Source organism: Thunnus thynnus, chromosome 3 (genome assembly GCF_963924715.1).
Source record: "Thunnus thynnus chromosome 3, fThuThy2.1, whole genome shotgun sequence".
In the NCBI taxonomy this organism is placed as follows: Eukaryota; Metazoa; Chordata; class Actinopteri; order Scombriformes; family Scombridae; genus Thunnus; species Thunnus thynnus.
In genome coordinates, this window is record NC_089519.1 from 38,686,266 (window position 1) to 38,702,889 (window position 16,624).

A 16,624-nucleotide genomic window follows, 5' to 3' on the forward strand; every position below is an offset into this window, starting at 1 on the left:
GAGGCAGCCACCAAGAAGCACGAGGCGATTGAGACGGACATCGCGGCGTACGAGGAGCGCGTGCAGGCCGTGGTTGCCGTGGCGAAGGAGCTGGAGGTGGAGCACTACCACGACATCAAACGCATCACCGCCAGGAAGGACAATGTGATCCGGCTGTGGGAGTACCTGCTGGAGCTGCTGAAGGCCCGCAGACAGAGGCTGGAGATGAACCTGGGCCTGCAGAGAGTCTTCCAGGAGATGCTCTACATCATGGACTGGATGGACGAGATGAAGGTACGCTGACGAGGGCGGAGACGGACGGATGTGTTGATGTTTCTATAACTACATCCAGCTTTACCGAAGTGAAAGAAAAAGAAAAGATGAGACCAAGATTTTAGAAAATCATCTGCTTAGTTGGATGTTTGAGATGGACATCAGTTGAATCTCTGTGTCCAGTAATAAAACATGAATCTCATCTTTTGCTGCTTGTCCATGTTCGGTTTTAGAGCATGACTGAATGCATTAATAGCTGCTGCTATGCTGAAGCTAAACAAACAAACTAGCTACCCCGTTGTCGCTGATGGTGAGAAAACACCCACTACAACTGTGTTCTCACCATCTGTAGTTACAGTAAATGTTTCCACCAGCTACCACAACCGATAGAAATGCAACCATCCAGCTCGGTGCAACAATATGCAACAAAGAAAATGCAGCACATGAAAACAAACGTAGACAAAGTTGAGATTTATCTCTTATCTAACATGTTTTCAAACTGTTTCGCTTTCATAAGAGAAAAGAAGGACGAGGACTAACTGGCTGGTTTGATAAATGTGTGTTGGGTTAACTTTCCCACCTCTGATAAACAGCAGCACACAGTCTTCTCTCTACACTGTGGATGAGAAGGTCCCACTCAGGACAAAGGGAAACTCTTTGTAGTGGTCGTCTTCTTGTCCTCGCGCTCGAGCAGGAAGCCGATCAGAGCCGTTCTAACTGTCTGTCTTTGGTTTCCAGATGCTGCTGCTGTCTCAGGATTATGGGAAGCATCTGTTGGGTGTGGAGGACCTGCTGCAGAAACACGCTCTGGTGGAGGCTGACATTGCCATCCAGGCTGACCGGGTGAAGGCGGTCACCACCAACGCCACCAAGTTCTCTGTGACCGAAAGTGGTGAGCAGAATGCAGCATGATCTGTCCCAGGAATGAAGAGCCATATTTTGTCTATTCTTATCCGTCTTCTGTAGTTCTTGACTACAAATGACAACAACAGAGAATCTTGAAGTGTTACGAGCACAAAGACTAGTCATGATTTTTACTTTGAGGCTAAGCAGTGAACGTTTGTGACAGCAGTCTACAGTTTAATGTCATTCAAACCTTAAAATGCTGCAGTGCTGATAATGATGGTGTCCCTCCTGTCCAGGCTACAAGCCCTGCGACCCTCAGGTCATCCAGGATCGGGTGTCCCACCTGGAGTTCTGCTACCAGGAGCTGACCCAGCTTGCTGCAGAGCGCCGAGCCCGCCTGGAGGAGTCTCGTCGCCTCTGGAAGTTCTTCTGGGAGATGGCCGAGGAGGAGGGTTGGATCCGTGAGAAGGAGCAGATCCTGTCCTCTCTTGAGCACGGAAAAGACCTGACAGGGGCGCTGCGCCTCCTCAGCGAGCAGCGTGCCCTGGAGGACGAGATGAGCGGCCGCGCCGGACACCTCCAGCACACCATTGCGGAGGGCCAGGCCATGGTGCAGGCCGGCCACTTTGCTGCCACGAAGATCCAGGATCGTATCACTGACCTCCAGGCTCAGTGGGCAGCACTGGAGCAGCTGGCAGCAGCGAGGAAGAAGAGGCTGGAGGAAGCTCTGGCGCTGCACCAGTTCCAGGCTGATGCGGATGATGTTGATGCCTGGACGCTGGACGCACTGCGCATCGTCTCCAGTGGAGAGACCGGCCATGATGAGTTCTCCACCCAGGCTCTGGTCAGGAAGCACAAGGACGCAGCAGCGGAGGTGGCCAGCTATCGGCCCGTCATCGACTCGCTCCACGAGCAGGCTGCCGCCCTGCCTAAAGAGGAGGCGGAGTCAGAGGAGGTGCGCGGGCGGCTGGTGGGCATCGAGGAGCGCTACAAGGAGGTGGCAGAGCTGACGAAGCTGAGGAAGCAGGCGCTGCAGGACGCTCTGGCTCTCTACAAGATGTTCAGTGAGGCCGACGCCTGTGAGGTTTGGATTGATGAGAAGGAGCAGTGGCTGAACAGCATGGAGATCCCCGAAAAACTGGAGGACCTGGAGGTCATACAGCACAGGTAGGACCACAACATGCTGCTTACCTGTTCATGATTGTACATCTCTTCCAGCGGCCATTGCATTCATGTGGATTGTGTCCTTGATAGGTTTGAGAGTCTGGAGCCAGAGATGAACAACCAGGCATCTCGTGTTGCCGTGGTAAACCAGATCGCCCGGCAGCTGATTCACAACGGTCACCCGAGTGAGAAGGACATCAAGACCCAGCAGGACAAACTCAACAACAGGTACAAACAATTAAAAAACTGATTGCGTTGAGTGAATGTTTTAGGGAAACACCATGAAACTGTAGCTATCAATGCACCCTCAAACGGATGGTCTCTCCTCTGCCACTAGGTGGAGCCAGTTCCGTGACCTGGTGGACCAGAAGAAGGAGTCCCTGAACTCTGCTCTGGGTGTGCAGAACTACCACCTCGACTGCAATGAGACCAAATCCTGGATCAAAGAGAAGACCAAGGTCATTGAGTCCACCCAGGAGCTGGGCAATGACCTCACCGGGGTCATGGCTCTGCAGCGCAAACTGACCGGTATGGAGCGCGACCTGGCCGCCATCGAGGACAAGCTGGGTGACCTGCGAGGCGAGGCCCAGCGGCTGGCAGAGGAGCACCCAGACCAGGCAAAGGCCATCACAGGCCGCCTGGCTGAGATCACAGCCGTCTGGGAGGAAATGAAGAACACTCTGAAGAACCGTGAGGAGTCTCTTGGCGAGGCCAGGAAGCTGCAGCAGTTCCTGCGTGAACTGGACGACTTCCAGTCCTGGCTGTCCCGCACTCAGACGGCCATTGCCTCCGAGGACATGCCCAACACGCTGGCCGAGGCCGAGAAGCTCATGGCCCAACACGAAGGCATCAAGAATGAGATCCAGAACTACGAGGAGGACTACCAAAAGATGCGGGACATGGGGGAGATGGTGACACAAGGCCAGACGGACGCGCAGTACATGTTCCTGCGACAGCGGCTGCAGGCGCTCGACACCGGCTGGAACGAGCTGCACAAGATGTGGGAGAATCGGCAGAACCTGCTGTCCCAGTCCCACGCTTACCAGCTGTTCCTCAGGGACACCAAGCAGGCCGAGGCCTTCCTCAACAACCAGGTAAACAGAAGATCCGCCTCACCGCAGTCTAGTGTCTGTTACCTGTTTAACCCCAAGCTCGTGACCCCGGAGCTCAACTGACCAGAGAACCTGATCTGAAAACAAATAGATTTTTTTATCTTTCTGTTTTAAATAGAAACCCAAAGTTTGCTGATGCCCAAAGTTCAATCATTTTAAACCTTTATGTTGTTTACATTTACTGAGCAGGAAAGCTTTCTCCTGATGTGTGTGGATGTTGATGTTCCTCAGAGAATCATTACTGATGATTTTTGTGACCCTCTGATCTTTCTATCATCTGCACTAAATGTCATTTTACACAACATACAGATCTGAAAATCTAATGCATCGATTGGCATCAAATTTCCAGATCCCATTGCTGCTCCCCAGAGGATGAACTTTTTAGATTTTAATGGCCCCATGGCTTTCGTCTAGTTCCACCCGCAGGACAAACACACCCCAGTTACTGTACTAGTATTGAACTGTATGTCCTCGCCCTGCAGGAGTACGTCCTGGCTCACACTGAGATGCCCACCACCCTGGAGGGCGCTGAGGCCGCCATCAAGAAGCAGGAAGACTTCATGACCACCATGGACGCAAACGAGGACAAGATCAACAGCGTGGTGGAAGCCGGCAGGCGGCTGGCCAGCGACGGAAACATCAACGCTGAACGTATCCAGGAGAGAGTCACTTCCATTGACGACAGGTAGACATCAGCTGTGTTTTACATTAAAGTGACTTTTAATAGACTTTGTGTCCTCAAACTATCTTTGTCACTTGGAATAAACACTACTTTACTACTTGCATCAGTAGGCATAGTTATAAGTAAATAATTCAACAACTAATTTCCCTTCCAGCCAATCTGAGTCCTTGTATTCTCCTAAAACATGTTTTAAAAGTGTTGACTTCCTGCTCTAACTTTGTCCTCTGTGTTTCAGACATAAGAAGAACAGGGAGGCTGCCGTGGAGCTGCTGATGAGACTGAAGGACAACAGAGACCTGCAGAAGTTCCTGCAGGACTGCCAGGAGGTCAGTCGCACAGCAAACACTAACATCAACACATCACAAAGAGATAAAATGTAAAAGGCAGGTTTTAGTTTGTTTGCTAGCGTTAGCGTTAGCTTCTTTCCAATCAAAGTGACTTAATGGATGATTCAATTTAATTCAATTTTATTTATATAGCGACAAATCACAACAAAAGTCATCTCAGGGCACTTTTCACATAGAGCAGGTCAAGGCTGTACTCTTAGATTTATAGAGACCCAACAATGAGCAGCACTTGGCGACAGCAGCAGGAAAAACTCCCCTTTAACGGGAAGGAACCTCAAGCAGAACTGGACTCTAGGTGGACGCCATCTGCTTTGACCGGTTGGGTTGACTTCTGATGTCTTTAGAAATGATGTATATCACAATAAAACCCTGCTTTGCAAGATGTGAGTGTAAAGATGGTGAGGTGGGTTCATTGGGTCTGCTCCCCAGAGGACGAACCCTGTATAACCTTTCCACTAGTACCCACCACCCTACGATCAAACCTAATATTTTGTGTTTGTGTCTAGCTGTCCCTGTGGATCAATGAGAAGATGCTAACAGCTCAGGACATGTCCTACGACGAGGCCAGGAACCTGCACAGCAAGTGGCTGAAGCACCAGGCCTTCATGGCGGAGCTGCAGTCCAACAAGGAGTGGCTGGATAAGATCCAGAAGGTTCGGAGAGTTGTTTCTGCTAAAGTTTACAACACTGTGTATGAAATACAATGAATAAATACATTCTGCAAACACCTTAAAACCAAAACTATGAATTCAGAAAAGCTAAAAAAGCTAAAGCTGCAGAAAGCTTCAGAAATTATGAGAATTCTTTGTGGACCTCTTTCACATCACACATGATTAGAAACAGTGAGGAAGCCACATGTGTTTACGTTCACTGACCTTTGACCCGACTCTTCCCGGGTGTCTGGCTGTAGGACGGCACGCTGCTGGTGTCGGAGAAGCCGGAGACGGAGGCGGTGGTGAAGGAGAAGCTGTCGGCGCTGCAAAGCATGTGGGAGGAGCTGGAGTCGACCACGCAGACCAAAGCTCAGTGTCTGTTCGACGCCAACAAGGCCGAGTTGTTCACGCAGAGTTGCGCCGACCTCGACAAGTGGCTGGGCGGCCTGGAGGGCCAGATCCAGTCCGACGACTACGGCAAAGACCTGACCTCCGTCAACATCCTGCTCAAGAAACAACAGGTACCACGACTGTATCACTGCAGTAGTACTAGCTGTGGCACAAGGACAAGTACTGTACTTTAATACAAGTTTGAGTATTTCCATTTCATTCTGCTTTGTACTTCTACTACATTTATCTGAAAGCTTTAGTTACAAGTTACATAACAGATTCAAATTTTACACACAAACAGGTTTTGACTGTAACAGTATTTTACATTAAACTACCCAACTGTATATAAAGTACATTAGATCTTACTTTTATATGAATGCATCACTGGTGATCATCTAATGAAGTACAATGAGATGTAATAATAAACATTCACTGCACAGTAAGTACTTTTACTTCAGATACTTTAAGTACATTTTACTGATAACATTATTAAGTAAAACTTTGAAAGCAGGACTTACTTGTAATGAAGTATTTTTACAACATGTTCATACTTTTTCATAAGTGAAGTACTTCTGTCACTGAGTAGTAGCAGTACTTTCAGCTTTAGCAATAATATAGTTGTATTATCGTTGTTAAGTACTTCTACTTGTTCAATGACAATAAAATTGAATCCAATCAGTAGCAGTATTGGTATTAGAAGTAGTTTTACTGCTCCCCTTGCTGGTAGCAGTACTGTTATAATTGTAGTAGTATAGGTAGTATTACTATCAGTAGTAGTACTGTCACTCATAGTAACATAAGTTTAAGTTGTACCAGCGTCAGTCTGACTCGTCCCCCTGCTGGTGCTGGCAGTAGTAGTACTGTTATAGTTGCAGTAGTATAAGTAGTAGTACTGTTATAGTTGCAGTAGTATAAGTAGTAGTACTGTTACGTGTAGGGATGCACGATATTGTCGGCACGTCATCGGTATCGGCCGATAAAAGCTCTAAAATGAAATATCGGCATCAGCGAATTCTGCTATGAGAGGCCGATATGTCGCCTTCTCCTCCGCCGCCTGACTGTGTCACCCCGACGGTTTCCTCCGCAGGCTGCATTTCACTTCCCACTTTAGCCTGAATAACAAACCGGTGCTCGGTGCTCTCGTTGAATCCACAAGGAGAGCCGGGGCTAACGTTAGCTGGGAGGCTAGCTGGCTGTGCTTCCCTCTGGTCATGCTGCAGCTAACTCTCCGCTAGCCTCTCAGCTAACGTTAGCCTCGGCTCTCCATGTGGATCCAACAAGCTGCTGTGTTCAGTTGCACAGATAGGAAACTAAACTTTTGGCTGACAGGATGTACCACTCTGTTGGGAAAAAAAACTTCTTTTTGGTTTATAACGGCGGTTGGCAACCAGCGTATGAGGTGCATTAGCGCCACCTTCTGCTCCAGATGAGGACCAGAGATTAAATCCTCCACATTAATCCTGTCTGTTCTAATAAACTCAAAGAAAACTCTACTGCTGCTCCCACTTGGCAGGTTCATTAAAGTTTTAATGCTGAGCTCCTGAACTCCAGTCTTCCTGAGTTCTTCCTTCATATATTGTCTTTATTGATCATACTTAGTACAATCTATGCTGCATGTGTAATAGTCTCCTCAGCCAGCTGGTAAAATATGTGCATATATCGGTATCGGCCACAGTGAGAAATATCGGATATCAGCAAAAAATCCAATATCGTGCATCCCTAGTTACGTGTAGTAATACTAGTATCCTCCCCCTGCAGATGCTGGAGAACCAGGTGGAGGTGCGTCAGCGGGAGGTGGTGGAGCTGCAGAGCCAGGTGAAGGCTCTCGGTCAGGAGGTGAAGGACACTGACGAGGTGGACGGCCGGAGGCAGCTGGTGGAGAGGAAGTTCCAGGAACTGCTGGAGCCGCTGCGCCGCCGAAAGAACCTCCTGGTGGCGTCCAGAGAGGTTCATCAGTTCAACCGAGACGTGGAGGACGAGATCGTACGTACCGCCGCCACAGGCTGAGCGACCTCTGACCCCGAGAATAAATGTGTCGAGGTTTAAAATGATGTGTCACGCTGCGATTGGATGTTGAATAATAATGTCACTTACTCACTTTTTCTGGAGCTTTTGACCATGTCACACCTCAACATCACACAGCTGAACATCTTCAGCTCCTCGATAACTGTAAGTTAGGGAAGACTGTGTGTCAGGGCTGAAAGCTCCAGAACAAATCAACCTTGAGTGGCAGTTGTTTTTAGTTTATTGAAAACATTAGTTTGTCTCGCTCTGTAAATAATTTCAGAGCCACTTGTTTGAATCCTCGTTGCTGTCTGTGAGCGTGTTATAGTCTCGCTGTGGTTTGCTTTCCGTCCTCCAGCTGTGGGTTCAGGAGAGGATGGCCGTCGCCACGTCGACCGACCACGGACACAACCTGCAGACCGTCCAGCTGCTCATCAAGAAGAATCAGGTGAGACTTCTGTTTGGTGAAAGTTTCAAGAAAGTTTCAGTTTTTCAAGAAAAAATGTAAAAATTTGCAAATAACTGATCGATCAACAGAGAAAATAATCAACAGATGAATCGATAATGAAAATAAGCTCCTCCTCTTCCTCCTCCAGACGCTGCAGAAGGAGATCCAGGGCCATCAGCCTCGTATTGACGACATCCTGGAGCGCAGTCAGAGCCTCCTGAAGGACGAGTCGTCCGATGCCGACACCATCCGGCAGCGGCTGGCCGACCTGCAGCAGCTGTGGCGGCAGCTGATGGAAGAGGCGGAGCGCCGCCACGGCAGGCTGGAAGAGGCGCACAAGGCCCAGCAGTACTACTTCGACGCAGCCGAGGCGGAGGCGTGGATGAGCGAGCAGGAGCTTTACATGATGTCAGAGGAGAAGGCCAAGGTGGGCGGGGCTTCTGGGCACTGTAACGGAAGATAAGATGGCGGGATGTTGTGGTGATGTGAGCAGCGACGAGCTGGAACATTAACGGTTGCGACTGTGTGTTTCAGGACGAGCTGAGCGCCGTCACCATGCAGAAGAAGCACCAGATCGTGGAGCAGGCGGTGGAGGACTACGCTGAGACCGTCCACCAGCTGTCCAAGACCAGCAGAGGACTGGTGGCTGACGGACACCCTGAGAGGTACGAACACACTTCTGTTGTTCATGAGGACACACACTGACGTCACATGTTCACCAGTCATAAAGCAAAACAACAAGCTGACAGACGTCTGACAGCAACGACACATCATCAGCTTACAGAGAGAACCAGAACTTCAGGTTCTGGTCCAGACATTAGAAACTATATTCATGTCAGTAAAAACAGACCTATCCTTTAAAACAAGACTTTCTGATCTGTTGGAAGGAGAAATAACACAATCTTCTGCTTAAAAATGAAATATTAAAGTCAAAACCAATAAAACTGACAGTTCAACACACCCAGCTTTACTCTGTCTTCATGACCAGTAGCTTATATGAGCTAATGTTTCTATAAGTATCCAGATCCATTATAGAAATAATAGAAAGCCATTAGAGAACAGAAATACTTATACACAGTTAAATACATGTAACAGTGAGGCTGTTGGACCTGATCAAAGTCTGCGTCTGCAGAGAGCGCGACAGAGACGCAGTGAGGTCAAGTTTCAAATGTTTGAAAATGCTTAGCAGAGACGTTAAAAGATAAAATAGCCAGTAGGCTCTTCACCGTCAGTAGAGTGGTAGGCAGCGTTGTTAGATGGTGTGAAATCTTCTGAAAACACTGTCCCCAGAGCTAGCATTCATGCTATTAGCCTACTAGCATGGATGCTAGCCTCAGTGGGGTTATCCTCCACACCAGTCTGGCCCGAACTGATAAATCCTGCGCTGCTGGTTTCCTCTCCGCAACTCTCCTCTGACGACTCAGCTGCAGTTTGTCTTGAAGAAACTTCTGATATCTATTACATTTAGCTAGTCCGACTCCGGGGATGGAGGCTCGTCCACGGCGGGCAAAGATGACTCAGTGGGCGGGCCCGGACCCACAATGCCCGTCCATGCCTGCGGGTGTTGCATTTAACAACATGCCTGCATTTAAACACGTCTCAGACACATTTCAGTGGTTTTATCACAAAAGCAAAATAACTTTATAAACGGAAATTCAATGTTCTCTAATCCTGTAATGACCACCTGTGGCCACAGGGGGCGTCGTGAACCAGTTGCTTCAGTGCAGCCCAGTTCGTGCAGCCGTAGTGGTTTGTCATTGCCATGGTAACAGGACTGTGTGTGTGTGTATGTGTGTGTGTGTCAGCGAGCGGATCAGCATGCGTCAGTCTCAGGTGGACAAGCTGTACGCTGGCCTGAAGGACCTGTCCGAGGAGAGGCGGGGCAAACTGGACGAGAGGCTGCGCCTCTTTCAGCTCAACCGAGAGGTCGACGACCTCGAGCAGTGGATCGCCGAGAGGGAGGTGGTGGCCGGATCCCACGAGCTGGGACAGGACTACGAGCACGTCACTGTACGTTACTGCGAGTACTACTGATACTACTACTGATACTACTACTGATACTACAACTGGTACTACTGCTGTTACTACCAATACTACTGATATTGTTACTGATACTGTTACCACTACTGAACGAAGGAGGTGTCCAAGAATATGAACATGTCACAGTACATTATGCTTCTGCTACTGGTACTAATACTGATACTACCTTTACTAGTACTACTGTAAACAGAGCTGGAATGTTACAACTTTAAGTACTACTGATAAAACTATAATGTTAGTACTGTGAACTGAGAGAGTTGGCTCACAAAAGCTGAGCTAGGACTGTTAGCAGTACTGCTACAGCTAGTAGTAGTATTATGACTACTACACTGTGTCTTTAAAAGTGCCACATAAATAAAGTTTATAATTATTACTTATACTGCTACTAGCACACTGTAATAGTACAATTACTAGTTCTGTTCCTGCTAATGCTACCAAATGAGCAACTGCAATGACTTGATAGTATTGAATAATTAATACGCAGTAGTATTATTACTTTACTGTTAATACATAAGTCAATACTATTATCAATACTATTTACTACCAGCGTGCATTCTGTGGAGACAAAACACTGACATGTTTAAAACAGTTTCCCTCTCCTGACCTTTGACCTCTGTGATATGCACTCAGATGTTGCAGGAGCGTTTCCGGGAGTTCGCTCGGGACACGGGGAACATTGGCCAGGAGCGCGTGGATGCCGTCAACCGCCTGGCGGATGAGCTGATCAACGCCGGGCACGGCGACGCGGCCACAGTGGCGGAGTGGAAGGATGGGCTGAACGAGGCCTGGGCCGACCTACTGGAGCTCATCGACACCCGGACGCAGATCCTCGCCGCCTCCTTTGAGCTCCACAAGTTCTACCACGACGCCAAGGAGATCCTGGGACGCATTGTGGACAAGCAGAAGAAGCTCCCGGAGGAGGTGGGCCGCGACCAGAACACGGTGGAGACGCTGCAGAGGATGCACACCACCTTCGAACACGACATCCAGGCCCTGGGAACACAGGTCAGACTCTAACCTGCTTTATAGGGACACAGGTCAGACTCTAACCTGCTTTATAGGGACACAGGTCAGACTAACCTGCTTTATAGGGACACAGGTCAGACTCTAACCTGCTTTATAGGGACACAGGTCAGACTAACCTGCTTTATGGGGACACAGGTCAGACTCTAAACTGCTTTATGGGGACACAGGTCAGACTAACCTGCTTTATAGGGACACAGGTCAGACTCTAACCTGCTTTATGGGGACACAGGTCAGACTCTAACCTGCTTTATAGGGACACAGGTCAGACTAACCTGCTTTATAGGGACACAGGTCAGACTCTAACCTGCTTTATAGGGACACAGGTCAGACTCTAACCTGCTTTATGGGGACACAGGTCAGACTCTAACCTGCTTTATGGGGACACAGGTCAGACTCTAACCTGCTTTATAGGGACACAGGTCAGACTAACCTGCTTTATAGGGACACAGGTCAGACTAACCTGCTTTATGGGGACACAGGTCAGACTAACCTGCTTTATAGGGACACAGGTCAGACTCTAACCTGCTTTATAGGGACACAGGTCAGACTAACCTGCTTTATAGGGACACAGGTCAGACTAACCTGCTTTATGGGGACACAGGTCAGACTAACCTGCTTTATGGGGACACAGGTCAGACTAACCTGCTTTATAGGGACACAGGTCAGACTAACCTGCTTTATAGGGACACAGGTCAGACTAACCTGCTTTATGGGGACACAGGTCAGACTAACCTGCTTTATGGGGACACAGGTCAGACTCTAACCTGCTTTATAGGGACACAGGTCAGACTAACCTGCTTTATAGGGACACAGGTCAGACTAACCTGCTTTATGGGGACACAGGTCAGACTAACCTGCTTTATAGGGACACAGGTCAGACTCTAACCTGCTTTATGGGGACACAGGTCAGACTAACCTGCTTTATAGGGACACAGGTCAGACTCTAACCTGCTTTATGGGGACACAGGTCAGACTCTAACCTGCTTTATGGGGACACAGGTCAGACTAACCTGCTTTATAGGGACACAGGTCAGACTCTAACCTGCTTTATGGGGACACAGGTCAGACTCTAACCTGCTTTATAGGGACACAGGTCAGACTCTAACCTGCTTTATGGGGACACAGGTCAGACTCTAACCTGCTTTATGGGAACACAGGTCAGACTAACCTGCTTTATAGGGACACAGGTCAGACTAACCTGCTTTATGGGGACACAGGTCAGACTCTAACCTGCTTTATAGGGACACAGGTCAGACTCTAACCTGCTTTATGGGGACACAGGTCAGACTCTAACCTGCTTTATGGGGACACAGGTCAGACTCTAACCTGCTTTATGGGGACACAGGTCAGACTAACCTGCTTTATGGGGACACAGGTCAGACTCTAACCTGCTTTATAGGGACACAGGTCAGACTCTAACCTGCTTTATGGGGACACAGGTCAGACTCTAACCTGCTTTATGGGGTCACAGGTCAGACTAACCTGCTTTATAGGGACACAGGTCAGACTCTAACCTGCTTTATGGGAACACAGGTCAGACTAACCTGCTTTATAGGGACACAGGTCAGACTCTAACCTGCTTTATGGGGACACAGGTCAGACTAACCTGCTTTATGGGGACACAGGTCAGACTCTAACCTGCTTTATGGGGACACAGGTCAGACTAACCTGCTTTATAGGGACACAGGTCAGACTCTAACCTGCTTTATAGGGACACAGGTCAGACTCTAACCTGCTTTATAGGGACACAGGTCAGACTCTAACCTGCTTTATGGGGACACAGGTCAGACTCTAACCTGCTTTATAGGGACACAGGTCAGACTCTAACCTGCTTTATGGGGACACAGGTCAGACTCTAACCTGCTTTATGGGGACACAGGTCAGACTCTAACCTGCTTTATGGGGACATAGGTCAGACTAACCTGCTTTATAGGGACACAGGTCAGACTCTAACCTGCTTTATGGGGACACAGGTCAGACTCTAACCTGCTTTATGGGGACACAGGTCAGACTCTAACCTGCTTTATGGGGACATAGGTCAGACTAACCTGCTTTATGGGGACACAGGTCAGACTCTAACCTGCTTTATAGGGACACAGGTCAGACTCTAACCTGCTTTATAGGGACACAGGTCAGACTAACCTGCTTTATAGGGACACAGGTCAGACTCTAACCTGCTTTATAGGGACACAGGTCAGACTAACCTGCTTTATAGGGACACAGGTCAGACTAACCTGCTTTATAGGGACACAGGTCAGACTAACCTGCTTTATAGGGACACAGGTCAGACTCTAACCTGCTTTATAGGGACACAGGTCAGACTAACCTGCTTTATAGGGACACAGGTCAGACTCTAACCTGCTTTATGGGGACACAGGTCAGACTCTAACCTGCTTTATGGGGACACAGGTCAGACTAACCTGCTTTATGGGGACACAGGTCAGACTAACCTGCTTTATGGGGACACAGGTCAGACTCTAACCTGCTTTATGGGGACACAGGTCAGACTCTAACCTGCTTTATGGGGACACAGGTCAGACTCTAACCTGCTTTATAGGGACACAGGTCAGACTAACCTGCTTTATAGGGACACAGGTCAGACTAACCTGCTTTATGGGGACACAGGTCAGACTCTAACCTGCTTTATGGGGACACAGGTCAGACTAACCTGCTTTATGGGGACACAGGTCAGACTCTAACCTGCTTTATAGGGACACAGGTCAGACTAACCTGCTTTATGGGGACACAGGTCAGACTCTAACCTGCTTTATAGGGACACAGGTCAGACTCTAACCTGCTTTATGGGGACACAGGTCAGACTCTTATGAGGACACAGGTCAGACTCTAACCTGCTTTATGGGGACACAGGTCAGACTCTTATGAGGACACAGGTCAGACTAACCTGCTTTATGGGGACACAGGTCAGACTCTAACCTGCTTTATGGGGACACAGGTCAGACTCTTATGGGGACACTTTTGCATTTTATGCCCATGAAATTTGAAAAAAACAACCAGAAGATGCTGCACAACAACAAGTGAAAAAAGAAGAATAATGACTCAGAAAGTTAGAAGAATAAATGTAATGGTGCCCAGATCCTCTAGAACGTTCCCGGCTGCTCCGCTGGCATAATTTGTGCCTCCACATTTCAGCAGAGGTGATGAGTGGTGTGGACCTTATAAAATACATTTCTCAGCTAAATAAAAAAGAATGCTTAACAAACATAATGCATCTACGTCCATCATCATGTGATTAAATACAGGGTCTTTGTCAGTCATGATAAGATTCAGTGTTTCCTCAATCAATCACAGTTTTTAGCTCCTCAGCATCTCTGACCTCATGTTAGCTAAAGGCAGCTCCACACAGGAAGGTTCACAGATTTTACATTTGGTAGAAATAGATCTCTGCTATTAGCTCAATCAGGTTCTGACCTTTGACCCTGTGTGTGGCAGGTGAGGCAGCTGCAGGACGACGCCACGCGCCTCCAGTCGGCGTACGCCGGCGACAAAGCGGACGATATCCAGCGACGGGAGAGCGAGGTGCTGGAGGCCTGGAGGAGCCTGCTGGAGGCCTGCGACGGACGCAGGCTCCGCCTCATCGACACCGGGGACAAGTTCCGTTTCTTCAGCATGGTCCGAGACCTGATGCTGTGGATGGACGACGTGATCCGGCTCATCGAGGCCCAGGAGAATCCCAGGTACACAGTCCACCGCCGCTTTACTGCTTTAACCTTAACTGCTAAACTACATCTCATCTGCTGGGAGGAAACAAAGAATATTTACTCAATCAATCAATCAATCAATCAAATATTTAATAAGTTAGTGTAATTCAGAATGCTTTACAGGAAATTAATTTGAAACTTAAATTGACCAGAAATAAAAATGATGAAAACTGAAGTGAAAAAAAAATAAAATAGATTTTTTTTTAAATTTAAAAAATAGAATAAAAAACTAAATAATGGGTAAAAGACAGAAAGAAAAAAAAACGTGAATACAATAAAATAAATGATGTCCATTAAAAATTAAAATTGACTTTCAGCTCCTGTTCAAGTAGTTTAATAAAGTAAAAGTACTTCAGTATTTCCAGTTACTACATTTATCTGTCAGCAGATTGATAATCTTATAAAATAAAACACATTATTAAAGATGGTTTTGCAACCTTTTAGTCTTCTATAAATTCAGTGTATATCAATTAATCTGATGATTATTTTAGTTAAATGTTGTTGTTATATTATATCTGATCTGAAGACAAATTTCTACTTTTGTGCAACAAAGATGGACAATAAAGTTGTTTTGATTTGGATTTTTAATGGTGAAACAGTTCAAATATTCAGATTACTGTCATTTATGGCAAAGTGTTTGTTAAACCGTCTTATTCTGCGAGCTGAAAACAGCAACGTTTTGTCATTTTTTTTGACAAAAACGATCATTTGATAATCAAAACAGTTGCTGATGAATTGATTCATGTGTGTGCGATCAGGGACGTGTCGTCAGTGGAGCTGCTGATGAACAACCATCAGGGCATCAAAGCAGAGATCGACGCCCGAAACGACAGCTTCACCGCCTGCATCGAGCTCGGGAAGTCGCTGCTGGCCAGAAAACACTACGCTTCAGAGGAGGTGAGGACCGTTTACACACTGACTCTAAACCCATCTGGAAGTTATTTGTGTTTTGGAACAAGTCACTTATATATTTTCAGTACATTTTTATTACTCGACATGTATGGAGACACACAAAAGTACCTCCATAGACATGAATCTAAATGATGTTTTAAAGCTGAAATCTACAATTTCATGTTTTGGAAACATTATTTTTTTTATCAGTCTGCAGTCATGTGACATGCAGGCAGCTCAGGTGTGTCTGCAGGACGACAGCAGAGAAAAAACAAACATCATTGTTCACGTTTTGAAGATAATCGTTGTTTGTTTGTTCAGATTAAGGAGAAACTGCTGCAGCTGACGGACAAGAGGAAAGAGATGATTGACAAGTGGGAGGATCGATGGGAGTGGCTACGACTCAGTAAGATTTGACCCTTTTTTATTGTGCAGTTTAAAACGCGAACACTAGAATGAGCCCACACTTCTGATCTGATGGAGACACGACAGACCAGAGGTCACAGAGGTCACAGAGGTCAGCTGCAGCGACGAGTCAGAGCGAGCTTCTCCTCAGCCGACCAATCAGGGAACACCGCTGGCGCTTCAGTCACATCCACTCATCAGCTCAGACTTTAATTAAAAACATCTTTTTCTCTGAAAACGACGCGTTGAGACGCTGAGAGTGAACCAGAACAGTGTAGCTGCAGCCGGACAGATAAACAACGAGCCAATAACACATCACACACATAGATCAGACTGTGGAGGAGAGAAATATTGATTATAGACGCTTTAATTGCATAAATTACGTTTTTGTCAAATGTGCAGAAGAGGAGCAGAGTATTGTTCTGATTATAAGATGCCTCCGTTACGTCACTCTCTGCTGTCACCGATCGGAGCTCCTCATCCTCAGTGCCAGCAGTGATTCTTCCTCCTCCTCGCTGGGTTTCTGCAGTAAAAACGTAAAAACACGTCTCAGGAGCCTTCAGAAGGTTAAACTGAGCTAACAAACACTTTCAGTAGTGACTGACTCTCACAGACTGGAGGAAACTCGCATTAATGCTACAAACA

General features: G+C 47.4%; 1 protein-coding gene across 2 annotated transcripts in view; it reads left to right on the forward strand.

Annotated features, from left to right (window-relative positions):
• The window catches only part of LOC137180433 (spectrin beta chain, non-erythrocytic 1-like), a 56,777-nt gene that overhangs the window by 33,138 nt on the left and 7,015 nt on the right, over positions 1–16,624 (forward strand). For both annotated transcript variants that reach the window (XM_067585799.1, XM_067585800.1), the window contains 18 exons: positions 1–273; positions 991–1,144; positions 1,395–2,265; positions 2,353–2,490; positions 2,600–3,356; positions 3,857–4,059; positions 4,292–4,382; positions 4,910–5,056; positions 5,314–5,577; positions 7,205–7,429; positions 7,809–7,898; positions 8,047–8,325; positions 8,433–8,563; positions 9,704–9,908; positions 10,569–10,943; positions 14,415–14,659; positions 15,442–15,580; positions 15,896–15,980. The exon at positions 1–273 is cut by the window's left edge and continues 30 nt beyond it. In XM_067585799.1, the coding sequence (XP_067441900.1) occupies positions 1–273; positions 991–1,144; positions 1,395–2,265; positions 2,353–2,490; positions 2,600–3,356; positions 3,857–4,059; positions 4,292–4,382; positions 4,910–5,056; positions 5,314–5,577; positions 7,205–7,429; positions 7,809–7,898; positions 8,047–8,325; positions 8,433–8,563; positions 9,704–9,908; positions 10,569–10,943; positions 14,415–14,659; positions 15,442–15,580; positions 15,896–15,980 (4,672 nt within the window). The remainder of the gene's footprint in view (positions 274–990; positions 1,145–1,394; positions 2,266–2,352; positions 2,491–2,599; positions 3,357–3,856; positions 4,060–4,291; positions 4,383–4,909; positions 5,057–5,313; positions 5,578–7,204; positions 7,430–7,808; positions 7,899–8,046; positions 8,326–8,432; positions 8,564–9,703; positions 9,909–10,568; positions 10,944–14,414; positions 14,660–15,441; positions 15,581–15,895; positions 15,981–16,624) is intronic.